Here is a 16,225-nt window from a genome sequence, read left to right on the forward strand (position 1 = left end):
ATGGGGCTGGGGCGGAGGGCTCAGCATCGTGTTGTCTATTGGCCATCGGCAATGGACGATGGCATCGTCTATCGGCCCAGCCCTAGTTTCCACTGCTTGTTACTGTATATATATATATATATATATATATATATATATATATATATATATATATATATATATATATATATATATATATATTTATATATATATATATATATTTATACAACAGTTCTGTCTGGTTGTCAAATCTGATTGGCTGATAGCCGTGTGATATTCTGCAATATCAGAACTCCCACAGCCTCTATACCCTTTATGTATTACTCGGCCCTCATACAGCCAGCAAAAAGCAGACACTACAGATCTAAAGTTTAAAAGTTGCACGCTTAACTGTTTAACTGTCAGCTTATTATTTGAATCCGGAAGAAAGTAGTTCCTCATACAAAAGGGTTTTTGAGACTCTCCATGTTTGATTTTGTTTTTATATACACAATTATGCCGTCAAACTGTTGTATAAACGCAATATCACACTCATAGCAGTGCGATATAGCTGTATATCGGCACTGGTGGGGGCACCAGTGAGAGACACACGCCTCCCACCAGTGCCGATATACAGCCATATCGTACTGCTACTCGTGTGACATTGCTCATGTATATATACAGTATATATATATGTATATGTGTTTGTGTGTGTGTGTGTATATATTTATATAATAAAAATGTATGTATTTTCTTACATTTACTTTTTTTTTTTTGCAATACCTCATTTGAAAAGAAGTGTATTAGTTTTCTCTTCATAAATATGTTTAGTGAACAAACTTTTATTTTAGTTAAAATAACTGTATAATAAAACTGTTTTATATGAATGCAATCACTGTAAATCTTCCATAAGTCTATTCACTGACCAATGAATAAAAATACTCCATTATCAAAGGAGATGTACACTGTATATTAATTACTGTACATTATTATATCTTTATTCCTGTGTTTCTCAGTTTATAACATGTCATAAAAACATAGTATGTTTTTACATTAATTGTATTCTGTTAAACTAAGTTGATGGTATTTTAACTTTTTTTGTTAGTTTTTTTAAATCAGTGTAACATAATTAAAGTAAAATACTAATTAATAATTAAATTTGGTTCAGCTTACAAATGTAAGGCAGCCAGGAATTTATTGCAGTGTAAAAAATGCGTCTACTTGGGATTCAGTTTTAATGCCAGCTATTTACCAACAGATATGATGGTAAAATCTCCATTTAGTCTCCATTGTTGATCCTGAGCCATATCTTTATCCGTTCTTTGTTATTTTCTTCCCACAGAAGGGCATTTACATCTCGGCTTGAGTTAAATGCGAACGCTCCGAGGTTGTGCTCGTCTTGCTTTTACCGATACATTAGGAGCCGCTGCATTGGCCAGTCAGTGGAGCTTTTAATGAGCATTACTGTTGATCTGCATTGTGAAGCAGTATAAGTGCATCCAGCTGGTGGTGTTAGCGGTGATATAAGTGACGGTTTCTTTTCCTCGCTTCACTCCTCCGTATGTGAGTCACCCGACGCCAGAGGAAGCAGGAAGAGAGACGACGACAACATCCAAAATGACAGTCGTTTTATTTTCGTCCCCAAAGATTCAGGGATCTTGTGTGGGAGCTAAAAACAAGCCGAGGCATTTATGAGGCGGAAGTATATTTATCACGCACAGATTCCTGATAATCCTTGTGCAATTAGAGTATAGCATCATGTTGAGGTATGTAGGGCAGCTTTCACGTTTGCACGTTATAAAAGCACGTTGCAAACTGGGTCTGGACTGCTTCTCGGTGGGTTTGGTGCCATTGCTCACTGTAGGTTTGCATTACATTTTATAAACAGCGATTTTTAGTGCTGTAATTAGGATACAAAAGTGAGCAAAATAGTCGCTCGCTCACTTTCTTTTGGCTTAGTCTCTTATTTATCAGGGGTCGCCACAGCAGAATGAACCGCTAATTACTCTGATGTCTGTTTTAACTAGCGGATGCCCTTCCAGCTGAAGAAAAATTTCGAAAACCAAAAATGAAACAAAGTAATTTTGTAAGAATTTGGGGAAAAAAATGATCAGCCAGTTTATCAAAAAACATATCAAAAAAGTTATCAGGGGTCGCCACAGTGGAATGAACTGCTAATTACTCTGGTGTATGTTTTAAATGGCGGCTGTCCCAGTGAAATGCATTTTTTGAAAAGTGAAACAAAACAAATATATTTATTAAGGCTTTTCAAAAAACTATCAGCAAATCTATCAAAAAATGTGGTATCAAAAATTTATCAGGGGTCGCCACAGCGGAATGAACCACCAATTACTCTTATGTATGTTTTAAACGTTGGTTGCCCTATCAGCGAAATTATAAATAATTTGAAAACCACAAATGAATTAAAGTAATTTGTAAGACTTTAAAAAATATATATATTTGCCAATTTATCAAAAAAGTTGTATAAAAAATTAATCCGGGTTCTTCACAGTGGCATGTACCGCCAATTGCTCTAGTGTATGTTTTAAATGACAGATGTCCTTTTATCGAAATAAGAAATTAAAAAAATTAAAATGAAATAATTTTCAAAAATGTTTTCAAAATGTTACCAGCCAATTCATCAAACAATTTTGGATCAAAAAATGTATTAACATTAATTATTACAATTATTGTATTAATGTACACAGCGGAATGAACCGCCAATTAATCTGGTTTATGTTTTTAATGGCACATGCCCTTCCAGAGAAGTAAAAATTTTGAAAACTGGAATTAAAGTAATTTTGTAAGAATTTGGGAAAAAAAATTATCAGCCAGTTTATCAAAAAACATATCAAAAAAGTTATCAGGGGTCGCCACAGTGGAATGAACTGCTAATTACTCTGGTGTATGTTTTAAATGGCGGCTGTCCCAGTGAAATGCATTTTTTGAAAAGTGAAATAAAACAAATATATTTTTTAAGGCTTTTCAAAAAATTATCAGCAAATCTATCAAAAAATGTGGTATCAAAAATTTATCAGGGGTCGCCACAGCGGAATGAACCACCAATTACTCTTATGTATGTTTTAAACGTTGGTTGCCCTATCAGCGAAATTATAAATAATTTGAAAACCACAAATGAATTAAAGTAATTTGTAAGACTTTAAAAAATATATATATTTGCCAATTTATCAAAAAAGTTGTATAAAAAATTAATCCGGGGTCTTCACAGTGGCATGTACCGCCAATTGCTCTAGTGTATGTTTTAAATGACAGATGCCCTTTTAGCGAAATAAGAAATTTAAAAAATGAAAATGAAATAATTTTCAAAAATGTTTTCAAAATGTTACCACCCAATTCATCAAACAATTTTGGATCAAATAATGTATTAACATTAATTATTACAATTATTGTATTAATGTACACAGCGGAATGAACCGCCAATTAATCTGGTTTATGTTTTTAATGGCACATGCCCTTCCAGAGAAGTAAAAATTTTGAAAACTGGAAATAAAGTAATTTGTAAGACTTTTCAAAAAGAAAAAAAAAAGAAAAAAAGAGCCAATTCTTAAAAAAAAATTGTATCTAAATTTTTTAGCATGTTGATTTAAGCTGGGTTTTGCACTACAATCTAGATTTTTCGCTGTAAAAAAAACTAAATGACAAAAAACCACAACAACAAATGTTTTTATGTTACTTTAACTAATTTTAATTAGTTAATCAGGTGAATATTTTTAGTTCTACGAAGTTGACTGATGTGAGTTGAAATGACTAGAAAAGTTCATTTCATTCAACTAAAGAATTTTAGGCAGCAGCATTTTTTTTTACAGTAAATGTTGCATTTTACAAATTGCAACCCAACAATAAAATTAGGAAATTAGGGCTGGGCGATTAATCAAAAAGTAATGGAAATTGACATTTAGAACCTATACTCGATCAAACTTGACCAGATAGATTTTCTCGATTACTTTCCCTATGTGTGGAGTCACTTTGTTAAAGGCACTTTGCAGCCACTCATGATAACTGGTCTAGTAGTACGATGGACCCATTCTTGAGCCTTTCTTTGCACTTCATTGATGATCATTAGAGGCTGTGACAGAGATGGCATATTTTCCATTACATTAATATTATTTACACGATATACAAGAGTTATTTCATTTATAAGAGATGCTGCTTATTTTCTACTTTGAATATGAAAAATATTACAAATATTTTATTTTGTTTCCAAAAGTGCAAGTTATTCATTTTCAGTGTTTTTCATATTCAAAGTAGAAAGTGAGCAGTATCTCTTCTACATCTGAGCAGTATCTCTTCTCTTCTCTGGTGCAGCTTCCTATGATTGCCAATAGTGCAAAGTAAGGCTCAAGAATGAGTCCATCGTCCTACTAGACCTGTTCCTTTTTGCCAATCTTGTGTTTTTTTTTTTTTATTTCAGGTCAAAGCTGATGCTTAATAAATAATCTTAGATAGTGTGTGTTTTCTTCAATTATTTTAAAATTAAGTAATGCACCCTTCATTCAAAAATCTCTCACTTATAAATATGTGAGCATATTTACTGTACAAAACTTGCCGTAATTGAGTTAAAATTAATCGACATTTTGATTTTTAGGCCAGCCCTGATCATAATCATTGTGTTGATTTGTCTTTTTTTTAAAACTGAAATAATTTGAATTAATTCAAAAGCTTATAAACATCAAAAGCAGTGGTTCCCTTGTAGTTTTCCTTTAACATTATGCACAATTTGTGAGCAATTGTCTAAAAAAAAAATCAGATTTTTTTATTTTGTAAATGAGTTGCAAATTAGAATTATGTTTAATATAATCTGAATCTTATGTTTATGCATTTTTCATTTTACCTTGAATTGTTTTGTCCATTGCAATCAAGGTGTTATTTTTATTTTGCTGTATAATTTCCTTTCTAGTTTCATTGAACAAGCAGCCATTAACAATAGAAATATGCTAAATGTTTAGACCTCTTTAAAATATTAAAAAGCCTGTTTATTCTACTCTCCTAAATATCCATCAACATTAGTTTATTTAGCAGACACTTTTACCAAATGAGAAAAACAGAAGCAAAAATTCGTAAGTGTTTAATTCACAAGTACTATGACAATTATTTGAACACAGTATGCATAGTCAAGTTTTTAAATAGATTGTATAGAAAGTGTTAGTAAAACGCTGATGGTGAAAAATATGCATATTGAAAATGGCTAAAAGGAAGGCAAATCTTCCCACCAGCCGGGAACAGTCAATGTAAAGGTCCATTAAAATGATTAACTCTGCCCAATTATTTGCCTGGTTGCATTTTATTATTTAAATCTCACTCAGCTGACCTTATCAGAACAGATCTGGAGCTCATTTTTGGGCCACCAGTTAAGAACGGCCGCTTTACACATTATTTCTCCATCTCAACAGTCATATAGCTCTTTAATAGTTAACCTCATGAAAACGTCTAGCTGATTAATACTCCAAAAAGAATCCTGTTCACCCATTTTGTTAGCATATAAAAGCATAAAAGAAATGGCGGATGTGCAAATCCAAGGCTCATCCCAAGTTTTCCCCCAGCGCAACTCCAGCCCGAAAATAGCTTGGCTTGCGGTTTAAGAACAGGCCTGTGTATCAATCAGCTGAAGCGCGCACATGCACAATTCAACACCCAGTCTGCAAAAATAGATCATCACACTGAGTGCTGGCACGCTGCACAAAAATATGCCATAGCAGTGTGGAGAAAGAACGTGCATTTTGTAGCTGTTTCTTCTATAGATCAGTTTTTGGCTTTGCTGAGGATCTAAAATAAGGCTGGGCAACATGACAAAAATCTTATGTTATACAAGTCAGAATTATTAGCCCTCCTGGTAAATTTGCATTATTTTATATTTTTGTCCCTACTTTCTGTTTAATGAGAGAAGATCTTTACAACACAGAATATACAGAAACAAAACAGAATATTTTTCAAAACATTTCTAAATATAATAGTTTTAATAACTCATCTCTAATAACTAAATTGTTTTATCTTTGCCATATTGACAGTAAATAATATTTGACTAGATATTTTTCAAGACACTTCCATACAGCTTAAAGTGACATTTAAAGGCTTAACTAGGTTAATTAGGTTAACTAGGCAGGTTAGGGAAATTAGGCAAGTTATTGTATAACGATGATTTGTTCTGTAGACTATTGGGAAAAAAATTAGCTTAAAAGGGCTAATAATTTTGTCCTTAAAATGGGTGTTTAAAAAATTAAAAAACTGCTTTATTCTAGCCGAAATAAAACAAATAAGACTTTCTCCAGAAGAATAAATATTATCAGACGTGCTGTAAAAATTTCCTTACCCTGTTAAACATCATTTGGGAAATATTTACAATGAAAATAAAATTCAAATGGGGGTCTTATAATTCTGACTTATATATATATAATGTACAGTATTCGTGCCTGTTTTTTTTAACAATAATACTGTATTTTCAAGATTGCACCTTTTTGTATTAAGGTGTTATTAATTTTTCTGTCTGCATCCTGCACTGTAAAATACCCATAAATAGCAGTTTCTTTTTTTTTTTTTTGTGTGATTCGTGTTTCTATTTTTCCTTGATTAGTTATGCTTTTATATTGTATTGCATTCATTTTATAATAAATGGCATTATTGGAGCTTGATCTTTCCTCCAACCAGTTTTAACCTTGAACAGTTTGAAAAAGTGACTTTGATTAACAATTTTTAATAGTGATATATTGTCATGGTAATGTATATTACGCTACAAAAGCCTTGTAATAAACTGCCAGTACAATTTCTGTTATTTTACAGACTTCTCTTATTATTATTTCTTATACATTACATTATTTCAAACTATGATACTAAAATGTCAATAAAAGTCACTTTGTTAAACTGCAGTTGAATTTTCAGCATAAAAAGTAGACCGAGCAGAAATCAACATCCCATAATGCAATTCACAACACACAAAACATTCATGAATCACAAGATGCGAAAACTGTTGATTTACAGATATTTTTTGCAGTGTGCAATACAGCACACATATAAATTATGGAAAAAAGTATCACTGTAAACAATGTACTTTGTGACACTACGAAATAAACAATAGAGCATAATATGAAACAATAGATGTTTTATGTCATCCATCCAATATATATATATATCATCGTATTGCTAATCTAAAATGAGACATGTGGTCAGCTGGGATGCCATGGGTGATTTCTGAAAGCATGCACTGCTGGACTGAAGTGTTTTTGGGGTTGCTCATAACATGGCCACCTGTTATTCCTGTGGGGAAATTCCATTAGCGTGTTTGGAGTCATAGTGGACACCATGTGCATCCAGAGGAATGTCGAACCGCCCTCTTCCTCTTTCCATTAATATAAAAGACCAAACATGACCAGCCCAGACAGCAACAGACAGAGTACGATTCAAACCTTGCTTCTTTAGCAAACCAAATTAAAACACCATGAGTACAGCTGGAGTCCAGCAGAACCGGCCGTTCAGCAGAGCCGTCCGAAAAATCAAGGTGGCTTCAACGGTGAACAGTCTTGCTAAAAGCTGGCAGAGCTGGGCCAATAAACACAGCGATAAACAAGACACCATCCCGAGCGGATGGATGCCGGATACCATCATTGAAGACGCCAAGGAGAAGCAGAAGGAGAAGAATGAGATGAAACTATTGGTTACTCCTCGTGTGGTTTCGGTGGTTGGAGAAGAAGCTACAGACGATCAGATTAAGACGGGAATCGTGACTAAAGCTATTACGCCGAAGTGTAACGAGTTTGGAAAGGATTTAGTGAGCGTGATTAAGGAGAAGATCAACACCAATCAACTGACGACTGAAGACACCAAAAATTTCCTAGGAAATGAATCTCCTACTAGGAGACGCTACTGTGGGGGGAAAGCAGGGACTTTTGTTAAAGCAATCGGACGGAAAGAGGGAAAGTCGATGGGATCGCGAAGTAGCAGTTTGGATGCTGATGACAGCGGTCTTGGGGAGGAAGCATCTCTGAGCGACAACAGCGATCTGAACGAGAACGAACCCAAGAAACATGTCAACAGACACAAGGTAGGTTTCATTTTATGGGTTTTTTGACTATTTGTGCCTGCAATTGCTTGTATAGAGAGTAACAATCAGCTCTCTGAAGTGACAATTCTATTAATTTTCTCCATAGGGAATGAAAGAACTATTAAATAGTAATAATAAAAATACATTTTATTTATGGTGCATTTTTTTATCCTTAAGTGCTTCAATTACTGTAAAAAAAATTCTGGGATCCACACAATTCCTTCATGTTGTCCAAACACAAATGTATTTACAAATATAAGTGGATTGAAAATAAAAAAAAAAGTTTCCTCTATTACGAATTGTGTTGTTTCAACTCATTATAAATCGGTATTTTAAACAAGCAACACAAGTAATTTTTTCTAGCTATACACTGTACAAAATGCACGGTTCCACGCATTTTCTGTCATGATGTCCCAACACAAATAAATTAATTTAACTTAATTGATTTCACAAATTTCAGTGGATTGAACATAAAATAACTTAGTTGTCCGAAAAAAAAAAAACCTCAAGAATTGTGTTCTGCTCATTTCAAATAAGTAGTTTGCACAAGCAACAAAATTAATTTTTTAAGTGATATGCACAAACAAAATAAGTCCTGATTAGAGCTCAGAGGTTGTATACTGAATGCATTTTGATAAAACCATTAGTTTGCACTGATCTAAAAAGATAGTTCCCCCAAAAATGACATTTTACAACCATTTACTCACACTCAGGTGATTCCAACTTGAGTTTCTTCTGTTGAACACAAAACAAATTATTCTGAAGAATGAATAAAAGCATATTGGCATCTGTAGTAGGAACACAAATACTATGTAAAAGACAATGTCTGTTTTTTTCCCCTCAACATTTTTCAAAATATCTTCATTTGTCTTCAACAGAAAAAAGACTCTCAATCAGGTTTGCAAAAAGTGGTGTGAGAGTAAATGATGACCGAATTAAAAATTTTGTTTACATGCATAATGTAATTTGTGAAGTAAATGTTTATTATCTAGATTGCTGCACAAGTAATGCACCGATTAGAAAAATAATTGATTCGTAACTCTGCACACTCCAATGAAAGCCCTGTAAATGATGTTTCCCAAAATAATTTAACATTTAGATACATGTTTGGCAATGAACTTGAAATACTTTGTTTCCAAACACACAACCAACACATTTAAATTGATAATTTTATATTTAAATAATTAAAAACTTTTCATTTAGGTAATTTAAATCAGGGTTCTGTTTTATTCTTATGAGGACAAAAATGAATAGGAAAAGTACTAATGAAATCAGCGTTGCTGAAAATGGTCCAAAAACTGTTATGTGCCAAATTACCCAACGATTATTCATTCATTTTCTTTTTGGCTTAGTCCCTTATCCAGCATATGTTTTACGCAGCGAATCCCCTTCTAGCTGCAACCCATCAATGGGAAACATCCATACACACTCATTCACTCACATATTCTACGGTCAATTTAGCTTGCCCAATTCACCTGTAGCGCATGCTTTTGGTCTTGTGGGGGAAACCGGAGCACCTGGAGGAAACGTACACCAACACACAGAGAACATGCAAACTCCACACAGAAATGCCAACTGAGCCGAGGTTCGAATCAGCGACCCACTACCTACTGCGCCACTGCCTCGCCATATATAAATATATATATATATATATATATATATATATATATATATATATATATATATATATATATATATATATAAATATATATACATGTATGTATGTATATATGTATATATGTGTGTGTGTGTGTGTGTGTGTATGTGTATGTGTATGTGTGTGTGTGTGTGTGTGTGTGTGTGTGTGTGTGTGTGTGTATATATATATATATATATATATATATATACACATATATACATATATTTATATATGGCGAGGCAGTGGCGCAGTAGGTAGTGGATGAATGAATGAATGAATATATATATATATATATAATCACAGTTAGTCACATGCAAAATAAAAGTGTATATATAAAAAGATGCGTATAAATTTTTTTAACACACAAATATATATATATATATATATATATATATATATATATATATATATATATATATATATATATATATATATATGTATGTATGTACTAGATATAAATATTTTATTTATAAATACATGTTACTAAATGCTTTATACATGCATGTGTGGATTAAATACATAATAAAAATGCACAGCATATACTATGTAATTACAAGCGTTTATTTCGGTGAATTATGTGATTAACAATGGTTTCACTGCACTAGTTTAACTAGTTTTAGTGCTTGTTTTGTTAGATGACATGCGACTTTTGATTATCGGTTCATCATTCATTTGCAAAACTAATTTGTGCTGATTTTCGTAGAATGTGTTAGTCGTTTCAGAAAGGACTATAACTTTATTTATATATTTATTTAATAATTGGGCTCTGACTACAATTTAGGCTGTTTAGCAAATCTGGCTTACTGACCTTTCATCTTTTTGGCAATTTTTCCATTTTAATTGAAATTTTAAAAATTTTTCTTTATTCATTCTCACAAAATATGATCGTCATTAACATCTCATCCTCGTTACAAGAGTTTCTATCTCAGAAATATACAAAAATTCATAAACTGTTCATTTGAGGCTCAATTCAAAGCAGTGGAAGTTAAGTATTTTAAAGCAAAGACTGAACATGATGGCAAACAACCATGCGGCTGTGGAGTCCTAACAGCATAAACGCAGTGGAATATATGTAAATGAACACAGAGCTGGGTGATTTGCATCGTGTGACCTTCAGAAAGCAGCATGTTCACCCTGGACTTGATGAGTGAGATACATCACGGCTCTGTCAGCCTGCTATTTGATTCACCAGCTTGCATTTCACAAGACGCATTTGCACCAGTTCATATGGCGCTCTTGTGAAATAAGTGGCCCTTGAAGATCTCAGGGCAAATATTTCGCAGTAACGCTCAGGCACGTCAGACACTCGACTAATGTGACTGTCTGGTGACAAGATACGTTGTCTGCACATTAAAGCAAGACCTGAAGAATATAGAATTATAAATTATAATATTAGTGTGCTTTAAAATAGAAGAAATCACAGTTTGCCAGGTTTGCTGTCTTAAAAAAAACATTCATGGTGTTTTTGAAATTAAACAAAAATGTGTTAAATTAAAATTTGAAACTATATAAATTAATTGCTTGCCGGCAGCTAGCTCTCTAAAACTCTCTCTTAAACTCTGTTATTATTATTATTATTGTTACTTTATTATTATTATTATTATTATTATTATGATCATTATTAATATGTCTTTATTGCTTGTTATTATTATTACTTTTTAATATTAATATTTGTATTTATTATTGTTATTTTCATAAAAAAAATTCATTATTATTAATTTATTATTATTATTATTATGTCTTTATTATGAATATTATTTGTTATTATTATAAATGTTGTTTATTAATATTATGACTATTACTAATAATACTATTTGAATTTATTATTGATATTTTTATTAATTTATTATTATTTTAAATTTGTTATTTCAATTTTTTATTTATATAATTGTTTATTTATTATTATTTTTTATTTATAATTTTTATTTATTATTATTCATTTATTATTATGACTTATTATTTTAATGAATTTCTTAATATTATTGTTTTTATCAAAATTATTATTGTTGTTGTTGCTGCTGTTTACACTTTTTTGCCTTGTAATTTACAAAGAAAATTCTTCTAATCAACCTGGTGTTTTCAGATTAAAGTGACAACGATGGGTGACCTGCGGAGCCGCTGGCAGCGTTTCGCTGAAGATCACATGGAGGGCCAGAAGCTCAACCCTTTCAGTGAAGAGTTTGACTATGATCATGCAATGGCCACTCGACTCCACAAAGGCGACGCGGGCTACGGACGACCCAAAGAAGGATCCAAAACAGCTCAGCGAGCAGATCGAGCCCAAAAGCACATCTACCGCGAGATGGAGGAGATGTGCTTCATCATACGAGACATGGGCCAGCAGGACAAACAGGGCCAAATCTGGGTCACCTTCGGCCGCCTCTTCGACCGCTATGTCAAGATCTCTGATAAAGTGGTGGGCATTTTATTGCGCTGCCGCAAACACAAGATGGTGGACTTTGAGGGCGAGATGTTATGGAAAGGACAGGATGATGATGTTATTATCACACTGCTGGTTTAAGGCTGTTAGCATAGCAGAAACTAACTGACAGTAACTACTGTATGGTCTTTTGCACAAGCATCATTTAGTAACTATTGCATTTTTTTTATATTGCATTTTAAATTTCCATTCAGATAATACAGAAGGAAAAACAACTACAAAAAAATTCAGTATTTTGCATCAATGTTTATGGCATCTCTTTTTCATCAATCAACACATTTCCAACTCCACCACATTTTATCAACAATTCACGAGTTCACACTCACAGATGTTTGACTGAATAGAATATGCGTATTTGGCGTCCTGTCCAAGGAGAGGGCTCTGAACTCGGGAAGACAACCTAACTCGTGTTATTCCCCTTATCAGGATAAAGAGAGGTTCTGAGCGCAGTGTCTAGCCTGGCTCCAGAACGCTCCCCCTTTAGAATTAAATAGGTATCTGGTTTAAAAGTGTGGAGTTGGGGTGGTGGAGGGATGCTGAAGTCGAGAGAAAACGGAGGTATGACGTGTTTGACTATTTATAGGGGTTTACTCTTGAGCTGATTGGATAATAGATTGTGTGTGTGATGAATTAGTCTCGTTAAAGACTGATCGTGCTCCTCCAGAAATTTGTTTATAAAACATCTTTAATTGTTGGTCTCCAAACTCCCTCAAAGATCTTATATATTTATCTCTTAATGTATAGTTTATCTTGTACATTGTCATGTTTGTAACCATCTCTTACATACTATACTTGCTGTTCTTACATTTTTCTCTAATTTAAAGAAATAATCCATTTAGCTTGAAGAATACATACATATATTTATTAATAACTGTTGCGGTTTTTATTAATAGTTTGAGTTTTTTTTATTTATTTAATTTTTTTTATTTTGGTGTTTTTTTGTTTTAATGTCTTTATAGTTTTAATTTCGTATGTTAGCTTTAATTATGTTAGTTTTATTATAAATTAAGCAGGAATAATAAAAAATATTTATTGACATCTATGGCTGAAATAAATAAGTTTCAGTTTTCAGTTAACTTTTAGTTTATTTTTAAAAATTTTGTTTTTGTTGTGTAAGTTAATTGCAAATTGTTGTTTTTGTGAGAGTAGTATGCAAATACTGTAACTTTTCCAACAAATACACTGAAAAAAAGTATGTAAAAACTATTTCCACAGAAATGTCTTGTTAAATTTCACAAATGACAATAACACTGTCACCTATTTCTTATTTTGTGCACAGTTTGTTATTTTTAACAAAGAAGTGTGGCAAGTGCACTTAAAAGGAGTGTGACGCACTTGCTTTTTTCAAGTGTGCTACAGTTAAAAACCTTCAAAAAAGTGCTCCAAGCACATGTGATAAGAAGCAACCAATCAGCTTCACCAGCTATTTTTGAGCTCATTCTTCACATATGAGCACGTGCAGCAATTGGAATCGTTTTGGCTGGAGATTTCAGCCCTCATTCACTTTCATTGAATTTTAGAGATTAAAAACAGCTCGTTGTCCTGCTTGATATTGCAAACTGATATTTACTCATTATGTTTTTCTACTTTTTAATGTGTAGTCCTGAACACACTTGTTTGTAGAGCAAGTAGTTTTCTTTCATTTATTATTACTATTCATTTCTCCCATAGGTGACTGAATCGGGAGTGCTATAAAAATTTAAAAAATAAGCGAACTTCAGTATTGCAGAATATAGTCAATATTACATACACATTTTAGTTATTACGGCTAACAACTAGTTAACTTCGACAAATACATAGCACCCAGTAATTTATTTATTTATTTATTTATTTTATTTAAAAAAATTGTAAATAAAACTTATATCAGACCTGCAGCAAGGTTAAGTCAGTGGTGGATCTTCAGAAAGCGCATCATGATATTGGTGGATAAATCTGCATTTTCCACATTGCTTTAGACATGATACATAAACAGCCCCGTAAATATTAAAACACTTTTCACAATTGTAAATTGAAAAATGAAATAGTATTGTCTTGTGAAACCTACTCAATTTTTATTAGATTTTTTTTCAAAGACTTACTCTTAAAGACTTCACGTGTATCATTAGTGGATGAATCAGCGTTTTTAAACCTCTTGATTGCTCAAATCGGTAACAGAAATGCATTTTAACGGATGTATTGTATAGTTAAAGTCAGAATTATGAGCCCCCCTTTGAATTAAATTTTCTTTTTTAAATATTTCCTAAATGATGTTTAACAGAGCAAAGAAATTTTCACAGTATGTCTGATAATATTTTTTCTTTTGGAGAAAGTCTTAATTGTTTTATTTCGGCTAGAATAAAAGCAGTTTTTCTTTTTTTAAACACCATTTTAAGGACAATATTATCAGCCCCTTTAAGCTATATTTTTTTCGATAGTCTACAGAACAAATCATCGATATAAAACAACTTGCCTAATTACCCTAACCTGCTTAGTTAACCTAATTAACCTAGTTAAGCCTTTAAATGTCACTTTAAGCTGTATTGAAGTGTGTTGAAAAATATCTAGTTTAATATTATGTGCTGTCATCATGGCAAATATCAAATAAATCAGTTATTGGGGATGAGTTATTAAAACTATTATGTTTATAAATGTGTGTAAAAAATCTTCACTCTGTTAACTAGAAATTGGGGAAAAAAATTAACGGGGGCAAATAATTCGGGGGGGCTAATAATTCTGACTTCAACTGTATGTCTCCACCAGTTTCCACAACAATGTTATTGATGATACAAGCCTTATTTTGAAGCATCAAGTTACTTAATTAACTTAATTTTGATCACTTCTGTGGACAGAATTGTTAAATATCTGGTGTGTACGTGTAATTCCTGGCTAAATTTATTAGTGTTTCATAACAAATACTCATATACGGTGTGATTAAAAAAACTCAAGCTGCCCCATAACAACACAAAAATGTCTTCCTTCTGGGTCAAACACAGATTGAAAGTACAGCTGTGATCATTTTAAATAGAATTGCATGAACTGAACTGCGTCATTTAGAAATATGATTGCATGGGTTTCTGAATCAAGCTTGTGATCTTTATTAATCATGCAGATCTACTTTGTAGCAGGTGAAACCTCACATTTCTTGCTTTGTATGCAATTTGAAGACTAAGAAACCTCTAAATAACCATAGTTGTTTTGGTACACACTTCCACATAAGGTAGCTTGAGTGTTGCTGAACTATGATAAATTAAGATGCGACGCTCAAGTTTCAATTTAGCCTCTATTTTTAATTTTATAGAGCCGTGATGAAACTGTAGACGCTTGAGATCGTTCCAGAGAAACCGATGAACTTTGAGATTCATTTTAGGACGTGATGTGTTTGGAAAGCGGCGTCTGGGTTTGGTTGTAGTGCTGATGGAGGGTCTTGATGTTTGAGATGGTGAAAGTTGGACTCTTAGCTCACAGTTTACTCAAGGGGACAGATGCGTCTCCAGTTTGTCTCCGGCCTCTGCTGAATGCTCAACACTCCACACATGTTATGGAAATAATCTCAGGTTTCATACATGTAATTCAAGGGCAAATCCGTTCAGCCATGTGATAATGGGGTTAGATTTATCTTTGTTTTGTTGCTGTTATCATTTCCCATATTAATATTTTGTTGTTTTTAAAGGATTTGCTGCTGTTTTATTGTTTGTCGCTCATTTTATTAACCTCTTTCAAAATGAAAGCGTGATGGTCTTCTTACAGAAGCATTAGTTGTAAATATTTGGAAATATATATGGTCATGTATAAGAAATAAAAACTTGATTTGTTTATTTGACGTGGTATTAAGGATGAAATAAAACCACATTTAAAATTGACCTTAGTGTATGTGAACATCTTTGTGCTTGCTGTTTCTTTAAAGGACACATTTAATTTTTAATAGTAATATGATAGAACTGTATAAAAAACAAGGTGAGCCATTTATATGGATACACCTTAATATAATGTGAATGGTTGGTGATATTAACGTCCTATTTGTAGCACATCGGTATATGTGAGGGGGCAAACTTTTTAAGATGGGTGGTGACCATGGTGGCCATTTTGAAGTCGGCCATCTTGGATCTAACTTTTATTTTTTCAATAGTAAGAGGGTCATTTGACACATCAAACTTAT

At 32.7% G+C, this 16,225-nt stretch overlaps 1 protein-coding gene and 1 long non-coding RNA gene across 2 annotated transcripts in view; both read left to right on the plus strand.

Moving 5' to 3' along the window:
- Positions 1-16,225, plus strand: part of LOC141386368 (uncharacterized) — a 171,845-nt gene that overhangs the window by 18,205 nt on the left and 137,415 nt on the right. The window lies entirely within an intron of this gene.
- On the plus strand, positions 7,351-15,929 carry abraa (actin binding Rho activating protein a). Its single transcript, XM_694448.9, has 2 exons — positions 7,351-8,011; positions 11,734-15,929. Exons 1-2 carry the CDS (start codon positions 7,409-7,411, stop codon positions 12,169-12,171), a joined length of 1,041 nt encoding a protein of 346 aa, XP_699540.2. The 5' UTR covers positions 7,351-7,408; the 3' UTR covers positions 12,172-15,929.

The sequence above is a fragment of the Danio rerio genome, chromosome 6 (genome assembly GCF_049306965.1).
Source record: "Danio rerio strain Tuebingen ecotype United States chromosome 6, GRCz12tu, whole genome shotgun sequence".
NCBI lineage: Eukaryota > Metazoa > Chordata > Actinopteri > Cypriniformes > Danionidae > Danio > Danio rerio.